This window comes from Spinacia oleracea, chromosome 3, assembly GCF_020520425.1.
Source record: "Spinacia oleracea cultivar Varoflay chromosome 3, BTI_SOV_V1, whole genome shotgun sequence".
In the NCBI taxonomy this organism is placed as follows: Eukaryota; Viridiplantae; Streptophyta; class Magnoliopsida; order Caryophyllales; family Amaranthaceae; genus Spinacia; species Spinacia oleracea.
The window spans coordinates 6,645,978-6,658,377 of record NC_079489.1 but is presented as its reverse complement, the minus strand read 5'-3'; the positions used below and the strand labels follow the sequence as shown (position 1 = coordinate 6,658,377).

General features: G+C 36.3%; 3 protein-coding genes across 3 annotated transcripts; 1 reads left to right on the top strand and 2 right to left on the bottom strand.

Moving 5' to 3' along the window:
• Positions 1–989: 989 nt before the first annotated feature.
• On the bottom strand, positions 990–3,088 carry LOC110781534 (uncharacterized). Its single transcript, XM_056841148.1, has 2 exons — positions 2,219–3,088; positions 990–2,001 (listed from the first exon to the last, which is right to left on the bottom strand). Exons 1-2 carry the CDS (start codon positions 2,997–2,999, stop codon positions 1,229–1,231), a joined length of 1,554 nt encoding a protein of 517 aa, XP_056697126.1. The 5' UTR covers positions 3,000–3,088; the 3' UTR covers positions 990–1,228.
• Positions 3,089–5,695: 2,607 nt separating this feature from the next.
• Positions 5,696–7,529, bottom strand: LOC110796831 (uncharacterized). The gene is made up of 2 exons (XM_022001923.2): positions 6,667–7,529; positions 5,696–6,519 (listed from the first exon to the last, which is right to left on the bottom strand). Exons 1-2 carry the CDS (start codon positions 7,454–7,456, stop codon positions 5,747–5,749), a joined length of 1,563 nt encoding a protein of 520 aa, XP_021857615.1. The 5' UTR covers positions 7,457–7,529; the 3' UTR covers positions 5,696–5,746.
• Positions 7,530–9,750: 2,221 nt separating this feature from the next.
• LOC110796524 (uncharacterized) lies at positions 9,751–11,788 on the top strand. The gene is made up of 2 exons (XM_022001586.2): positions 9,751–10,643; positions 10,838–11,788. Exons 1-2 carry the CDS (start codon positions 9,827–9,829, stop codon positions 11,608–11,610), a joined length of 1,590 nt encoding a protein of 529 aa, XP_021857278.2. The 5' UTR covers positions 9,751–9,826; the 3' UTR covers positions 11,611–11,788.
• Positions 11,789–12,400: the final 612 nt, after the last annotated feature.

Here is a 12,400-nt window from a genome sequence, read left to right as displayed (position 1 = left end):
ATAAACATGTTGCTCGTGCCAAATTTCAAAAATGATGTCAATGCACACGGTCTAGTGCCTTTCTTTCCGTGTCAGGCTATCAACAGGCTTTTGCCGATCGGGTAAATTTTTTGTCGACCATAACCGGCCTCTATAACCATAAGGCTTTTAAATGATACTCGTTGTGAATCTCCACGATAGTCGACAGTTAGACCTTATTGTCTCACATCAAGAATAATATACACCTCTCTTCATGTACCATAATCTTGTAATCAATTCCTTGTAAATGGCTCATGTACAAAGCCAGTCAAATAGAAAGCCTCTTAAACCGTGCCTTGGAGATCGTCTATCTTCTGCTATTATTATCATTGTATAGTTGAAGGATCGGAGATAAGTAGAGGCCGAAAAATCAACCCGACCCAATCCATAACAATGTGACCGTAAATATTACTAGACTGAAAAAGACTGAAAAAGACTCGAAAAAGTACCTATAAAATCTTAACTGAGTTGACCTAGATTGACTTTCTAACGACCCATTTTCCACCTTTAATAACTCGATGATCAAAGACCTATCGTGCAAAACCAAAGTACAATACCTTGAAGGCTTGAAACAAATCATAATTTTCAAAATCTTAACTGAGTTGACCTAGATTGACTTTCTAACGACCCATTTTCCACCTTCAATAACTCGATGATCAAAGACCTATCGTGCAAAACCAAAGTACAATACCTTGAAGGCTTGAAACAAACCATAATTTCCAAAGCTAGTACTCAATACATATAACCATTGAACAAAACCTTGAAACAAGTATATTACTTCCTCCATTTCTTAAATATTGCGCTTTCCTACACATATTTCGATTCATAGTATCTCGAATTATTTATAAGAAATAATTATAAAAAGTTGATATTATAAAATATATAAACGATACGAATCTAACAAGGCCCCACATGACTATAATTTTTCTTAGATTTGAATCACAAAAATGACCAAAGGTCTAATGTGAATAGTAAAAAAAATAAGATGGTGCGATATTTATGGAACGTAGGAAATATATGTTTCTTGGTGATCATCTTACAACGTGATGATTTTTATTACAAACAATTCTGTAGGTTTTAAGTTTTCAAGCATACAATAAAAAGGCCAAACAATCTTTACGACATTCAGCTTTGTACATACATTTTTATCAATGGATAAATAGATCTTTAAATTTTAAAAATTCCCATGATGATTGGAAGTTATTTTGAGTTATCTCTTGCAAACAACACCACGTCCATTCATGCCACTAGCACAGTTCATGCTAGCAAGTTCCATAGTCTCCGTTGAAGTCTCTTCTTGTGCACCAGCAAACCTCGAAGCCAAACAATCAGTGGCAAAGATATTGCTAGTTGCATACTCTCTTTCTCCTCCTATTACCGGCATGGATACTCTCATGTTCACTCGACTCACGTAATCATCCCTATAAGTTTTCCCCAATACACCATCAACCTTTCCGGTCAATGAGTAAAACTTAAACCCGAGGTCCAGATGAGCAAAACGGTCCTCGTTGGTTATGCCGTAGTTGTGTACCTTAGAATCTTCGTTGGTAATAGGTACTACTTGTGCCGTGATCTTGAGTTTCCCTTGGATTTCAACAACAATGTTGTTGGTTTCACTCGTCCTTGTTATGGTGACTTCTGGCGTGGAGGTTGATGACCATTGAGAACCTATTGTTTCGTCTAGGAATATGGGCTCTCCGTCAAAAGCCAAGGAGAGACGGTCGTTGGCGTCATCCCATTTGGATGTCTTCCTGGCACCAAAGAAGAGACGATGGTTGTCGAAAAGGATTCCAATGGACTCAACCCAAGTGAAGTCACGTCCCATGTTTTCATTCCTTTTTCCGATGAAGTGTGCGTTGATGTGGAGGTTAGGATCAGTCACTAGGCAAAATTCTTTATCCTTCTTACCATGGAAATAGAAGGTGATACCATCTCCACCAATGAAGCGAGGGTCTTGACATACTGCTCCTGGATAGTCACAATCTGTAATGGAAGAAAACATATATAGGGAATTATTCATCATTTGAAATTGATTTGAACAATAAATTAAAGAAATACAATTTCTATTAAGGAAGTGACATTAATGTTTTACAAAACTCAAATGTTAATCAATCCCAAACTTTCTAGCAGACATAATTTCCTAGTTAGTGTATTCCATGGATATATATATGTTCATAAAAGTACTATAAGATCGACTTACTACAGACGGGCTTGCAAGTGTTGCAGTCAACTTGACATGAAGTAGGGCAATTAGCCGGGCAAACGTGCTCTTGATTGTAACACTGTCCGTAGTTCTTGTTCCTACATCTAGCTCTATTTCTTGAGCCAACATTGGATTTAGGAGGAGAAGAAGGTGTAGCTGGAGTAGTTGGAGTAGGGCTTGGAGGTGATGGAGGGGTTGGGGTAGAAGGAGAAGGCGTTGCTGGTTTAGGAGTGGGTGAGGAAGAAGCTGGGGTTGATGGCTTAGGGGATGGTGTTGAAGATGGTGGGTAATAGTGTGATGACGATGAATTATGAGATGACGATCCTGGGCCTCCTGCAGAAGATGATGATGAGGAACCGGAGGATGCCGATGATGCTGCTGCAGCGGCGGCGGCGGCAGCAGCTGCTGCGGCTGCAGATGCTGATGATGAAGCAGACGATGTGGCAGATGATGCTGATGATGATGACGCAGATGATGCTGCTGATGATGCAGCGGATGATGCCGCTGATGATGAGGAGGACGAAGATGGCCGTGAATGATGTTCACTAGAAGAAGTAGAAGAACAAATAGGCTTACAAGAAGCACATTCAACCTCACAACTATCAGGACAAAATTTAGGACAAACATGTTCTAAGTTGTAACACATTTTATACTCCTTTTTCTTACAAGAGGCTCTTGCAGGATTTTTAGCGATTCCCGGAGGAGTACTGGCCGCCTCAACCACGATGGCCAACAACAAAACTAAGCACCCAAGATAAAACATCTTGGGTTGAGCCATTTTTTTTTTTTTTATTTCGATATCTCGCTTCTCCTTGAGAAACTACGTGTTATTGTTGTAATATGTATGATTAATGGATGAGTGATATTCAGGAACAAACATACAAGTGCTTTTATAGATGTTTAGGCATTGAATATAACCCTAAGATGTCGGGTCAAAACTTCATTATTTAACTTGAAACACCTTTGATTGTTAATCTTGCCATAGTTCTGCCTTTTTCCATTTTACAAATTGGAATCACTTTTATTTGAAGGAAGAAAAGGGACATTTCTTTAGGTTGACATATATAGCAAAAGCTGACATTTAATAATAATTAGTCAAGTGGACTGATGATTATGTAATAATGAGGTTGATTATCATATAATTACGGGTATCAACTACTTATAAAATATGTTAAGAATGAATAGGGTGATGCTTTGTGTTGCAAAAAAGCAACGCTTATACAGTCGCGAACTCCCTTAGCTGGCCTTAGTGTTTGGGTGTGTTTTGGGTCGAGACCCTATTGGATTTTGATCATCCGGTTATGTGAGTTTTTTTTTAAAATTTACGCATAGCACACCCGATTCATTGGAGCTTAGCTCCGACTACATCCGAATCCGACCCGTGTCGCACACCTTGGTTATGGTGGGTAAGTCTCCCAACAAGAGTTTCTGCATACGGCGGGGCTCAAACCCGAGACCTCCTTTAAGCCGCATCAAACTGCTTACCACTTGAGCCAACTCTATGTGAGTTGAATACATGTTTGCTACACTTCGAGTTTAATTTGGTCATGTCGGTTTTAGAATAATCAAATCATCAGCAAACATTACACGAATAATCCAACCTCTTACATTTAAGCTCTGTTTGACAACACTAACATACCTGAAATAAAGTTGAAACTAATTGCAAAAGTAGTAGCTGAAATCGGTATTCCAACGTTTACTAGGAGGTTATTTTACTTTCAAGTAAGTCTCTTCAAAGGGTGATGATGATTTCATGAAATCAATGCTCTCTAACAGGTATTGTGTTGTAGACTTGTTGTGTTACTCGTTTTGAAGTATCCAAGATCTAATATTAAAGTCACCAAAATGTAATTTTCTCGTCGTCGAACACGCTTGTATCGTTTGTGCTTGTTACGTGCACAGAAGCGTTCCGATTAACCTCTTTCGAGCTCTTGTGGCCTATAAGCATGAGGTCCCTTCTAAAAAGCGAATGCTTGCTTCTACCGCTATGTGCACACGCCCTTGCAGCCATATCACCAAAATGGCGCTGGATAATATGTTAGTAAGTTTACTCTAATATTGTACTAGATTAGGTGTTATACATGCACGGATGTTCGAATATTATTATTTGACCATCTTTTTTATAAAATATTTAACTGAAATATTTATCTCTTAAAGCTAGTGTTTAATTAATAAATCTTGAATGTACTCATTTAATCATCTCGTATGCAATTTTCGTGTATTATATATTTTGTATATATGTTTAATATGATAATTTGACCAAAATATTCGTTATGCTTAATACGTTAATTTGACCAAAATATTGAGTTAATATATATTCTATTATTGATATGACGATTTGACTAAAATATTACCAAAATCGTCTAATGATGTCATATTCTATAATCCTACTTTTTCTTTCAATACATAAATATATAGTTTATACAAAAAAAATAAAAATAAAGAGTAAACGGAGTAGATATGTTTTTTTAGAAAATTGGTTTTTGACGGGAAAATTTTACACCAGGAGATGACATGTGTCATTACTGGTGTATGTTTTAGTATAATTTAATAGATAGATATATATATTTGTATGGCCTATTCGATGTTTTAATTATTTCTCTTGATAGTAAAGTCAATTAATTAAAAAAAATTAATTAAGCATCTAATAAATGCATAACAAATTCAATCAAATAAGTGTTTTTTCCATCAAAATTGCAATTCACTAGATCTTGCACAAGTACATCTCACAGTTTATGAATATCACTTGAGTACATAGTTTTTCTTTTGGTGAATAATTGGGGCAAGGCCCAAACGAAAAACAAAATCAAATCCAACAAAACTTCATTTGTTTCAAAATAAATTGTAATTTGATTAGAATTTTACTGAGACATAACTTTGATCGTAAATATCTCTAATTATCATTCTTCTCGAAATCTTTTTGTATGAAAGTACACAATGAAGTCAATCCACCCACGTTTTACTTATAACATTCTCTTTTAGTAAATTAGTAAAAATATATGTTCAAAGTTATTATTTGAATAGTGGCAAAACTAAAGTGTTGCAACTATTTTGATATGGGGAAGTAAGAAAGAAAACAAAGCAGAAAAACTAAACAAAGAAACAAAACTACATTACTGCTACAGCTGCCATGCTATCAAGAGTAGTCTGGTGATGAAGGCACCATGCTCGGCAGAGCCATTCCCCCGATGTCCTCCAATAAAATAACAAGAAGACCCTTCGGGACCGTCTTAGAGTTTTAAATTAGCTTGTAATTTAATAGAACATCATGATTTGCTAGCTAGTACTCAAAACATATAACCATTGAACAAAACCTTGAAACAAGTATGTTATATATTTCTTTGAAGTCATCATACAATATGATGATTTTTATTACAAATAATTCTTTAGGTTTCAACCATACAATAAAACGGCTGAACGATCTTCATGATACATATTCAGCTTTGTACATACATTTTATTAATGGATAAGTAGATCTTTAAATTGAAAAAAATGCCATGATGATGACCTAGAAATTATGTTGAGTTATCTCTTGCAAACAACACCACGTCCATTCATTCCACTAGCACAGTTCATGCTAGCAAGTTCCATGGTCTCCATTGAAGTCTCTTCTTGTGCACCAGCAAATCTCGAAGCCAAACAATCAGTGGCGAAAATGCTGCTAGTTGCATACTCTCTTTCTCCTCCCATTACCGGCATGGATACTCTCATGTTCACTCGGCTCACGTAATCATCCCTATAAGTTTTTCCCAATACACCATCAACCTTTCCGGTCAATGAGTAAAACTTAAACCCGAGGTCGAGATGAGCAAACCGATCCTCATCTGTTATGCCATAGTTGTGTACCTTAGAATCTTCGTCGGTAATAGGTACTACCTTAGCTGTGATCTTGAGTTTGCCTTGGATTTCAACAACAATGTTGTTGGTTTCACTAGTCCTTGTAATGGTGACTTCTGGGGTAGAGGTGGATGACCATTGAGAGCCTATTGTTTCGTCTAGGAATATGGGCTCTCCATCGAAAGCTAAGGAGAGTCGGTCGTTGGCGTCATCCCATGTGGATGTCTTCCTAGCGCCAAAGAAGAGACGGTGGTTGTCGAAGAGGATTCCAATGGATTCAACCCAAGTGAAGTCACGACCCATGTTTTCGTTCCTTTTTCCTATGAAGTGTGCGTTGATGTGGAGATTGGGATCAGTCACTAGGCAAAATTCTTTATCTTTCTTACCATGGAAATAGAAGGTGATACCATCTCCTCCAATAAAGCGCGGGTCTTGACAGACTGCTCCTGGATAGTCACAATCTTCATGGATGAAAACATAGAGTTAGTCATTATTTGAAATTGATTTGAACATTAAATCAATTAAATACAACACCCGCTAGCATGCATAACTTATATATTAGTGTATGCCATGAAAATATATATTTTTAAAAGTATTATAAGACTTACTGCATACGGGCTTGCAAGTGTTGCAATCAACTTGACATGAAGTAGGGCAATTAGCCGGGCAAACATGCTCTTGGTTGTAACATTGTCCGTAGTTCTTGTTCCTGCATCTAGCTCTATTTCTTGAGCCAGCGTTGGAGTTAGAAGGAGAAGAAGGTGTAGCGGGAGTAGTTGGAGTAGGTCTTGGAGGTGATGGTGGGGTTGGGGTAGAAGGAGAAGGAGTTGCTGGTTTGGGAGTGGGCGAGGAAGGAGGTGGGGTTGATGGCTTAGGGGATGGTGTTGACGATGGTGGGTAATAGTGTGATGATGATGAATTATGAGATGACGATCCTGGACCTCCTGCTGAAGATGATGAGGAGGAACCAGAGGATGCTGATGATGCTGCAGCAGCGGCGGCGGCGGCAGCAGCTGCTGCGGCTGCAGATGCTGATGATGAAGCAGACGATGTGGCAGATGATGCTGATGATGATGACGCAGATGATGCAGCTGATGATGCAGCGGATGATGCCGCTGATGATGCCGCTGATGATGAGGAGGATGAAGATGGTGAATGATGTTCACTAGAAGAAGTAGAAGAACAGATAGGCTTACAAGAAGCACATTCCACCTCACAACTATCAGGACAGAATTTAGGACAAACATGCTCTAAGTTGTAACACATTTTATACTCCTTTTTCTTACAAGAGGCTCTTGCAGGATTTTTAGCGATTCCCGGAGGAGTACTGGCCGCCTCAACCACGATGGCCAGCAACAAAACTAAACACCCAAGATAAATCATCTTGGATGGAGCCATTGTTTGATGATCCAACTCTTTAAAAAAAATATGTGTTATTCTTGTATAGAATGAGTAATGAGAAGGTAGGATGAGTGATATGATGAGCAAATAAACAACTGCTTTTATAGGTGTTTAGGCGTTGAATGTTTAACGTTTAATTATTAATATTCCTAAGATGTTGGGTCAAAAGTGGATTGTTTTCCTTGACACTAAGTCATAAGAACTACACGTCTACACATGCTTCTGCTACCGAACAATATGCATGGACATCAAAATAATTAAATGGATTGATCAATTGTTATCATAAATTTAAGATGATCATATCACAAATTCTTAATTAGTGTGATATCCAATAAACATTGTTTATCAGAGTAAAAGTTAACTCAAAATAATTAAAAATTACATCGATATATGTAAAAGTTGTCTATTTTTAATAATAATTTTTTTTTATTTTAATAGAAATTATTCCTTTCAAGTAATTAATAATGTATAAAGATAACCATTTAGTCCTTTAAATTGTTATCCATCAATTTTATTTTTTCATAATATAAAAGTTAACCGAAAAGTTCCATAAAACTGGGTAAAAATTATAAAAAAATAGATAAAGGTTATTCTCGTATATAATAAATTTATTGTATATCTTATACGTGCAAGACTTTCTGTGATCATATTATGCGTACATGTATCTAAAGCACAAACACACAAAGAAAATAAAATAAATAAAGGACCTTTAATTGTTAAACTTGCTTATATAGTTGTACTTTTTAATTTTACAAATTGGAATCACTTTCATCTGAAGGAAGAAAAGGGCCATTTCTTTAGGTTGACATGTAGTAAAACCTTACTTTGTGAGAATAATAATTAGTCAACTGGACTGGTGATTATGTATGAATGAAGTTGATTATCATATAATTATCAACTGGACCGGTGTAATTTTTGACCCGTAATATATCAAATTTTGTATGGCAAAAAATTATAAAAAGTTAATATTCATAAAATACATTTCGAGACGAATATAACAAGATATCCCATGATAAATTTTGATAGATATAATAGTAAGAATTTATGGTCAAAGTTTTAATTTTTTGACACATTTTTCAAAGCGTAAAGAATTTAATGAAACGGATGTAGTAGATAAAGTAAGAAAAATAGTGTAAAAAAATTGTGTGGTGGAAGAAATTAAAAAAAAAGTAAGAAAATGTTTGTCGAAATAAGTAAAATTTACGGGATAAGGTGAGTAAGGTAGTACATTTTCATATCCAAATATAGTATAAAGTACAATATAAAAAACATTATGAAGCGGACTAAAATAAAAAATGTAATTAAATCATTATGAAACAAAGGTATTAGTTAATAAAGATCGAGTTTAAGAAGATCGTGGTTCGAAGACCTCAACGTTACGAATAGAATACCCCACAAATTCTTATTTACAAGTGGTGTACAATAAATATTGTACACCGAAGTAAAAGTTGACTCAAAATGCTTAAAAGTTACCTTTATATATGTAAAAGTTATCTATAGTGATAAATGTTTTCATTTTAATAATAATAAAAAAAAGAATCTTCAAAATCAATAATAATGTATAAAATTAATCAATTAACCCTTTAAAATGTTTATCTATCAACTTTTTTTTTATAATATAAAAGTTATAAAAAAAAAGGTTAAAGTTACAAAAAAACTGCATAAAAGCTATCTTGGTGTACAATAAATTTATTGTACACCTTATGCGCGCAAGACCTTTTAATACCCACAAATTCTTAAGAACACCCTCGAGAAAAAATGTGGAGTTTTTAGTGAGTCTTTGATTAAGTCACCAATATATGGAAATTCATAAAAAAAAAAAAAAGGCCTTTCTTTTCTTAATCCGGACACCTCTATACATTCGCTATTCGTTCTTAGTTCATTAATAGATAAGCATCACTCTAGTTGAATTGTTATTCATGGCTTTACATGTCAAAACAATGAGATAACCTGTTTTCTTCCTTGAGATGAAAGTGATTCCAATTTGTAAATTAGGAAAAGTAGGATTGTTATTGCAGGATTAACAATCAAAGGGGTCGTTGTTTTAATAAGTATTTTCACTTTAGCTGCATACAAGCTAAGTTATAATCATGCGCCATTAATTGTTGTCATCTCCAAGCTTAATGTACTGTTAAATGGAAGATACATCATATCATACATGTGAAATTATATGACTTAGTTTCAAGGAAATTGTTGAACTTTTGACCCAATATCTTAGGAATATTTTAGTAATACTATAATCAACATTCAGTTCTACACATCTATATAAGAAGTTTTTTTGTTCCTTGATATCACTCATCCAATCCTCTCATCAATCATTCTACAATAATAATACACAAGTTATTTTAAGAGTTGGATCATCGAAAAATGGCTCCATCCAAGATGATTTATCTTGGGTGCATAGTTTTGTTGTTGGCTATTGTGGTCGAGGCGGCGAGTACTCCACCAGGAATTGCTAAAAATCCAGCAAGAGCCTCATGTAAGAAAAAGGAGTATAAAATGTGTTACAACTTAGAACATGTTTGTCCTAAATTTTGTCCTGATAGTTGTGAGGTTGAATGTGCTTCTTGTAAGCCTATTTGTTCTTCCACTTCATCTAGTGAACATCATTCACCATCTTCGTCCTCCTCCTCTTCATCATCAGCGGCATCCTCTGCTGCATCATCAGCGGCATCCTCCGCTGCATCATCATCCGCAGCATCATCATCCGCAGCATCTTCTGCCACATCATCTGCTTCATCGTCAGCATCTGCAGCCGCAGCTGCTACCGCCGCTGCCGCTGCAGCAGCAGCATCATCAGCCTCCTCCGGTTCCTCATCTTCATCTGCAGGAGGCCCAGGATCATCGTCTCATAATTCTTCAACATCACACTATTACCCACCATCTTCAACACCATCCCCTAAGCCATCAACCCCACCTCCCTCATCCCCCACTCCTAAACCACCCACACCTTCAACACCTTCTCCTTCTACCCCAACACCACCATCATCACCACCACCCTCTACCCCGACTCCTACTACTCCCGCCACACCTTCTTCTCCTCCTAACTCTAATGCTGGATCTAGAAACAGAGCTAGATGCAGGAACAAGAACTACGGACAGTGTTATAATCAAGAGCATGTATGCCCAGCTAGCTGTCCCACTTCATGTCAAGTTGATTGCAACACTTGCAAACCCGTTTGCAGTAAGTCTTATATTACTTTTATGAATTATATATTTCCATTACATATACTAGAAAATAATGCATGCTAGCTACTTTTGTTTCAATGTTCAAATTTTTTAAAAATGTTTTCTTCTTTATTGCGATTGTACTTTGTTAATTCAATGTTCAAATTAATTAAACGCGGTCATTAACTCTATGTTTATTGTCCACGTTAGATTGTGACTATCCGGGAGCAGTGTGTCAAGACCCTCGCTTCATCGGTGGAGATGGCATCACCTTCTACTTCCATGGAAAGAAGGATAAGGAATTTTGCCTAGTGACCGACCCAAACCTTCACATCAACGCACACTTCATAGGAAAAAGGAACGAAAACATGGGACGTGACTTCACTTGGGTTGAGTCCATTGGAATCCTTTTCGACAACCATCGTCTCTTCTTTGGTGCCAGGAAGACATCCAAATGGGATGACGCCAACGACCGTCTCTCCTTGGCTTTTGACGGAGAGCCCATATTCCTAGACGAAACAATAGGTTCTCAATGGTCATCAACCTCCACGCCAGAAGTCACCATAACAAGGACGAGTGAAACCAACAACATTGTTGTTGAAATCCAAGGCAAACTCAAGATCACAACTAAAGTAGTACCCATTACCGACGAAGATTCTAAGGTACACAATTATGGCATAACCGATGAGGATCGTTTTGCTCATCTCGACCTCGGGTTCAAATTTTACTCATTGACCGGAAAGGTTGATGGTGTATTGGGAAAAACTTATAGAGATGATTACGTGAGTCGAGTAAACATGAGAGTATCCATGCCGGTAATGGGAGGAGAGAGAGAGTATGCAACTAGCAGCATTTTCGCCACTGATTGTTTGGCTTCACGGTTTGCCGGTGCACAAGAAGAGACTTTAATGGAGACCATGGAACTTGCTAACATGAACTGTGCTAGTGGCATGAATGGACGTGGTGTTGTTTGCAAGAGATAACTCGACATAATTTCAAGGTCATCGTCAGGGCATTTTTTTTAATTTAAAGATTTATTTATCCATTAATAAAATATATTTACAAAGCTGAATATGTATCGTAAAGATATATTATTCAGCCTATTTATTGTATGGTTGTGCCTTAAGAATTGTTTGTAATAAAAATTATCAAATTGTAAGATGACTTCAAAGAAATACTACATTTGTTTCCGAAAGTTCAGTACGCCTTGGGATGTGTCATGTGTATCCAAATTATGAAAAGTTTGACCGTGAATTCTTACAATATACATCATAACGTTATCATGTAAAATCTTGTTATTAGTCTCGGTATATATTTTTATAATATCATCTTTTTATAATTTTTCACATAGGAAATTGGATATACTAGTGATTAAATATTACATTGGATCTGTGTATATAGTAAATGAACTATATGAAACGGGGTAGTATATAACATACTTGTTTAATTTCAAGGTTTTGTTCGATGGTTATATGTCGTGATTTGTGAGTATTATTTGTGGAAATTATGATTTGTTTCAAGCGAACAGGTCAACCGCTGTGAGTATTGTGTATTACGTAGTACGGAGTACCTCTGAATTTTAGGGTAACGTATACGTGAGTGTTCATGTATATATAGGTTTTTTTTTGGACAATAATTGAGTTGATGGATTATAGTGAAATTTATTCTTCGATAAGGCGGGATTGCACTCCCTCTGTTTTTTTTTTTTTACTTGCATCACTTGGATCAGCACGTTTGCCAATAAATCATTTAATCATTAAATATCGCTATTTT